This window comes from Vicia villosa, unplaced genomic scaffold (assembly GCF_029867415.1).
Source record: "Vicia villosa cultivar HV-30 ecotype Madison, WI unplaced genomic scaffold, Vvil1.0 ctg.002577F_1_1, whole genome shotgun sequence".
Lineage (NCBI taxonomy): Eukaryota > Viridiplantae > Streptophyta > Magnoliopsida > Fabales > Fabaceae > Vicia > Vicia villosa.
Window position 1 is genome coordinate 33985 of NW_026705974.1, and position 6491 is coordinate 40475.

Consider the following 6491-nt stretch of genomic DNA (forward strand, 5'->3'; position numbering starts at 1 on the left):
TCATATTACTTCACCATCAATTCCACTTACTCTTTGGTTTTGAAACACATACGACCTTTGCAATAGCGGTCCAGAATAGACGCAAGTCGATTCAGAACCGCTTTCGCTCGAGTCAGTAGAAAAATCCTTAAAAACTTAGAGAGATCTATTCACCCCCCCTCTAGATCTTTAGGCCAACGTCTAACATTACAGAATAAGGTCTTACAGAATCCGCTGTAAAAACGGATTCTCCGCATGCCATGTCTGTGCTTTACTGCCTGACTTTACTCTAAAAAGCTCTTTCTTTGCAAGTGGCAAGCAAGCTATAGCTATGGTTCTATGGTTAATGACTTCGTGCTTGAAAGAATGGTATTCAGGGTTGGCATGAAGTACACATGGTTAATTCCATAATTCAGTAAGCATGGTATAAGAAGAGTATCCACCACTTATTTTTATGCAAATCACTCTATGAATGTAGAAGAATCAGTGGTGGTTGTCTAATAGATAGAGCAAGAAAGCTAGGAGCAGCAAGGGCAGTGATTGGCGAATCTATAGTTTCTGGTTCCTCTCTTTCTCTAAAGGGTTTGAAAATACAATCCTACAAGTACTGTTTCAGCAAGTAAGATTTTGATCTCCAACGACAAGCGAACAGGCATTTTCGGGGACTAGCCCGTTTCCCATTACTCAAGCAAGAGGGAAATTTCGAGCATATAATTAAGGGAGCCATGGAAAGGTGACTGAAACACCAGAAACAGCGACTACCCGAGCTAATGATAGAGGCAAGAAGACTTTCCGGCCAAGTCCCATTAATTGATCATAACGATATCGTGGAAATGCTGCGCGGACCCATATATATGGAAACAGAAACAGAATCACCTTGATACTAAACCAGATCGAGCCCGGGATCCTCTTGAAAATGGGAAGATCTAGGATAGGCGGCCAACCTCCTAGAGAGAGCAATGTGCATGGACCAGGTGAGTAGGGATGCAGCTCCGTGGACCGCTCGTCGGGCCTGATAGGTGGTGGTCTCACACCCTTCTCAAAGGAACCGTACGTGAGACTCTCGCGTCATACGGCTCCGTCCCGGAAGAAGGACCCCCCTTTCCTTTGACCAACGGGTCCTCGAACCAACCATCCCGTTTTCTTGCTCGTTAGCGCTTTCGTTTTCAATAAGTTTAGGCTTGACTAATAGAATATATAGGGCTTTTATCGCTTGTTTAGTATTGCTTTGGCTTCGCCGTCCGTATCTTGCTGGCGCGGAAGCTGCCGCAACTAAAAAAATGAATGAAGGAAGAAGGCATTAGCATTAAAAAGACTACAAAGGCATTTCGGGCCGACTACAATACAAGTCATGAGCGATAGCGAAGCCGGATAGGCTTTTTTATTTATGTTGAAAGCCCTAAAACTAGCTATCTTATAGCAGACAACTCATGCAAGCCTACTCAACGAATCTCATAAGTAAACGCATGTTCGCATCGAAACTAATAGAAAAAAAATTACTAGACTAGTAGTGGAGTGCTCCTTGTTGTTCGGATCTTGACCGGGTCCGAGCTTCCCAAGCTCTATGCTGTTGGGGAACTCTGGAAGGGTCTTACCACCTTGATTTACTATATTTGAGTCCTTGGAGTACTTGGGGATTATATTGCAGACCAGCGGATCTGGTGGTCGACAATCGTTCGGACTTGGTAAAGATTGTCGCAGCACCTGTATTAGGACAGAGGACTTATTGCGATGCCCGCAGACCAATTTACGATGTCTCTGTCGCTGACGTTCGTCAAGCAGGCCACGTGGATTGGCCAAGGTCTTCTTCGGCTAATGATACCTCGATCCCGAAGCCTTCGGAGTATCTTTTTTATAGGCGCCTCTATCTGTATGGGGAATTCGCTGCTGATAGATCCCGCCCTGTGTCCTCCTCCTTCCCCCGCCGCCTTCCGACCCGCAGGAGTATACAATGACAACTTCCGGACACTCATGCCCGATCGTGCGACTGCCTCTTGAACGTCTGATGGCGCGTTGCTCCGACCTGAGCTATGCAACAACGAGATCCCCCTCGATCCTTGCCAAATGTGCTGGACGGTCCCCCATAATACGCTTATTTGGGGACTTCTGACTCCAGCTGTTCCAAGAGTCTCCGCTAGTGGAACCCCGTCTAGTAGACTCCCTCTTTCGCTCATCCCCTTCGTCAGCTGTTTGATCGGTATACTCTTCCCTAGGTTCCTAAACTTGGAATGGATGGCGGAGTGTAGGTGGAAAACAGTTAAATGGATACGGTGCTTTACCCGTAGATGCTTCTCCAGCTCTCGCAAGAATTGTATGGGAGTCGTCCTCGGAGGGACTTCCCGAATGACCATACCGGGGAATTCTACCGTACTCCGTGCAGCTATTGTTGTTGATCCTGCAGAGCCTACCCAAAGGTTCAGGCTGGATTGTAGGAAGTGGGCGATACATTTTTGTATTTCTATGAGAAGCTCTACGGCACCCACGATTCCCAGTAGTAAGTCGTCGGCATATCGCACGTAACAAATCCTTATGAAATAATGGGTTTTTATTTTGAAAGGGGCCTGTTTACGGGCCAGACCTCTCTCTGACCTGATAACTAGTCTCGCCTCCCCGCCCAGCTCTATCAGCAGGCCCTTTCTTTTGCAATACTTAATAAGGTCTCTCATGGCCAACCCGGCCCCAGCGGTTTCTATGAAGAAGGCGGGGCAAATGAGGCTCGAGGGCTTGTTAAGGAAGGCGGCTAGGGCCGACGAATGGGGGAAAACGAAAGGCGTTTTCTGGTCCTCCCTTCGCCGGGGGGTGCTTGTGGGGGGGTGTGCCATGACGAAACAAGGGAATGAAAGGCCGCTTTGCTTTGAATGCTCTTGACCCTTCCCACAATGATGGCTCTGTTGTCTTGGGGAGCATTTAAGCTTGCTTCTTCTCCAGAGTTTTCTTGGTCATAAATACGACCTGACCTTAATAGAACCGATCTTATTCTCGGAATTTCGTACTTTTGTCTGATCCTTCCTATCTCCTGATCGAGCTTGTGTAGGTAGATGTTTCCTGGTAGGGCCGATAGTAGTACACTGTGTGGGACGGAGTAAGGGCCCTTCTCAGCTCCTACGAGTCGTCCGGCGGAAAAGACTTTATGAATGGAGTAAAAGAACTTGGGATCGTCGATCTCTTCCTTAAAGATTGGGATGAGTCGATGTCAGTCAATGGTGTGAAAACACTTCCTGATGTCGAATTCCAAAAACCAGCGAGAGGTTCCCCACTCTTCCTTGATCCGTCTTAGGGCCGAGTAGCGGCTTCGACCCGAGCGGAAGTGCGATGTGTCTGGAAACTCGGGATCATAAATGGATTCGAGTACCATTCTGATCGCCTCTTTCATGATCTTTTCTATAGGTAGAACTACTGTAAGCGGTCTAAACTTTGACCCTTATTTCTTTCTTCATATTGTAAAGGGGAGCAAAGCCCGTTTTTTGCTCCCTCTATTGATAGATCAAGGCCCCCTAGCCGTCGTTTCAGTGACTCATAAGGCTTCCCTCAGCTCAGTTCTTGAGAATGGTCGCCACCTCTCCCAGGACCAAAATGATTATCCCCGCCCGATGGGTCTACATCCATCCCTAAATGTCGTCGGGTACTGTTAACTTCCCTGCCATTCTTGTAACCGTCACCTGTAATCCGCGCTGGTGTGTCCGCACCCCCCTGAGTGGACGAGAAAGAAAGGATTTATCGGAGACTTCGTTCCAGACCCAGGAGTCGACTTTCCCGTATGAGCATTCGGTACATGTATCAGTCCGTGGAAGAGTGAAAGGGTCACCACTACTAAGGATCTCCCCCCTAATCTTAGATAGGTCGTCTGAGGGTTCGCCGCAGTTCATTGTTGTGCTTACACACTAGGCTACCCTTCTCCGAAAGCTCTGCGGGACCACCTACCAATAGTCTTCGGCCGGAGGGGTTTATTACACAAAAACACCGGGATGCAGGCTCCCGAAGAGGGAAGCCCAACGAATGTCAGATGCAAAGCCCCGCACCTCATTAAGATCATATTGGCATACTCTCCCAAAAAAAAGAGCAGACCCCATTGAAGATGAGAGTGAGGTACAACAAGGCCATTTCTGCCCACCGCCCTTCTCACGGAGATGTACGTGGACGTTACCGCTCATACAGCTACCAGCCGGCAAGCAGTCAGCCTCCCTCAAAAATGGAAGTATGGATGAATCGACATCAAATCGAGGTATTAGGTTTTTTTTCAGCAATAATAGGAGATGAGCTTTTTTCACAAAAACATATGGGTTCCCCCCCCCCCTATCCACGTTGCGCGCCCTTGACATTTATGAGGACTCACTGGCTTCTTCTCCCGTGTACATCACCGCTGATGATAATTCGATAAGGCCAGCAAGAGGCAGGCTGATTGCCGATGTCCAAATAGGCCTGAAAAACGCCAAACCTTTTGGTCCACCTTCCATGTCATAGATATCCTCACTTTATTCAACTTACTACTTGGAAAGCCTTGGTTGCGTGAGGCCAGATCCTCCACATACCATCAATGTTTAAAGTTTCCGTTCTAAGGTTCTATTGTTAAGGTCTCTGCCGAAGTTCAACCGGCATTTACTGCAGATTACGAGAACATGAGCTTCATGCCATCTATAGAATTGGGAGGTCAGTTCGTGCCACTAGAGAGTATGGAGATGGCTCCTTCCACCCGGTCCTAGACATCAATACTCCTGGGTCTCGCCCTTTTGGTCATACCGTTATCATCCGAAGAAAAGAATACCCGAAGGCTCTTGCCTTGTGTATAAAGCTTATAAGGATATAACTTTGGGAGGAAAAGAGAAAGCGAGATAAACCCCACCCCTCTCTTTCCATAGGATTCACGGCATGTCAAGCCAGTTCTTCACTTTGGCTAAGATTATTCTACCAAGCGAGTTTCGGCAAGTACATTGACCCCACACAAATCACGTTCACGAAACAAAAACTACTTGCTATATTTATATCTATATCTGAGAAAGGTAAAGACTTGCATTCTGTTACTCTGAGAAAGATCCGGTTATCTTATGGTTAGGATTCTTCTTTATCTTTTATCTTCCTTACTTTACTTTTAGTTGAATAAGAATAAGGAAGGAGGGAGGGAGTCCCTTTTTCGGGATAGGCAGGATTTCTTGGTTGGGGAAAACAGGTTAAAAAGACAAATTCTCCTCCATCTGTGGTTATTGCTTTTGGATCCTAGAAGCCACTAACTATTCTAGTTAGCCTGGGCTAAGAAGACCGTGTCAAGCCTTGGATTCGACTTTGGGCAATGCCACTTCGAAAGAAAGGGAATCATGGAGATCTTTGAACAACAGAAAAGACGGATCTGAGAACATAGCCATAGTTACGGTTTCAGGGCTTAGAGAGACTGGACGCGTACCGAACGAAGATCGTGTCTATTTACGCTAAAACAATCCATATAGGTGGAAAGCTTGAAGCTTCAATAGTTCCCCGCTGAACCTTAGAGTGCTATGATGGGGTATTTCAGTTCGTCCCTACACAAGAAAATCCGGCTTAGGTGCCGCCACAGATAGGGCATCAAGGTTGAAATCCTTCGAAGAGAGCCCAATTAACCACTCTTATCATTGGATTGGCTTTCTGCATCCTCACGGGGCCACTCGGACTTTGAACCTGAAAATCAATAATATAGTATGGAATTAGAGCTCGAGTGGGGCCATCAACCACGGCACAGGTTGGATAATACTAATGAGACAGACCTCCGAATGCGCTTAAAGATGCTTCTTAAGCCTTAGTTCCATGCAAGATAAAAACCAGGATAAATTGCAAAAAATTCTGCTGCAGAGTTCGTAGCATGTCCTAGGTTCTCCATGAATCCAATGATCCATTCTCCATTCTAATTTCTAATGAGTCCCTCATTGCAGGTTCTGAATTATTCTTGGCGCAACCATCAACATTGACTTTAACAAAAGGATGGGAGGGAGCTTCCCATTTGAGAAACTCTACCTCTCGATGATTAAGATCAAGAGCTTTCACTAAACACTTATGGATTTCCTTGGCTTTAGCAATGATGAGATCACTAGGATTATGAGGAAAATGAAAAGAATCATTATGTTGCACCTTCTTTCGCCATGTCCAGAGTTGGTGAATTGCTACTTAAAAAATGAAATGAGAGGCCATTCAAGCTCCGACACTGTATGCATACCAGCACCATGGATATTTTAATAAATCTATTGAGGAAGAAGGAGAGGCTAATTTATTTGGCGAAGTTGGGTGCCTACCATCGAGAAAGCGTCAGAAAGCTGGGTGGTCAGCCAAACTCCCTAACTAGTTAGATAAACCTTTCTCTACAATGTAAGTCATCTGTTAAGGATGGTAAATAATATTAATAAAATATGTACCAGAGGCTAGGCAGATAGCTACCAGCATCATCATATATGTCATTCCATAATAAGTGGCTGCCTTCCAAGCCAAAGGAAAGTACTATATTAAGCAGGGGGAGGAACACATGGGAAGGAAATAGGCCCCGGAGCTTACCA

The 6491-nt window shown here is 46.2% G+C and overlaps 1 protein-coding gene across 1 annotated transcript; it reads right to left on the reverse strand.

Annotated features, from left to right (window-relative positions):
- Positions 1–899: 899 nt before the first annotated feature.
- Positions 900–3865, reverse strand: LOC131639280 (uncharacterized). Its single transcript, XM_058909779.1, has one exon. The coding sequence runs from the start codon at positions 2799–2801 to the stop codon at positions 1689–1691; it is 1113 nt and encodes a 370-aa protein (XP_058765762.1). The 5' UTR covers positions 2802–3865; the 3' UTR covers positions 900–1688.
- Between the last annotated feature and the right edge of the window lie 2626 nt (positions 3866–6491).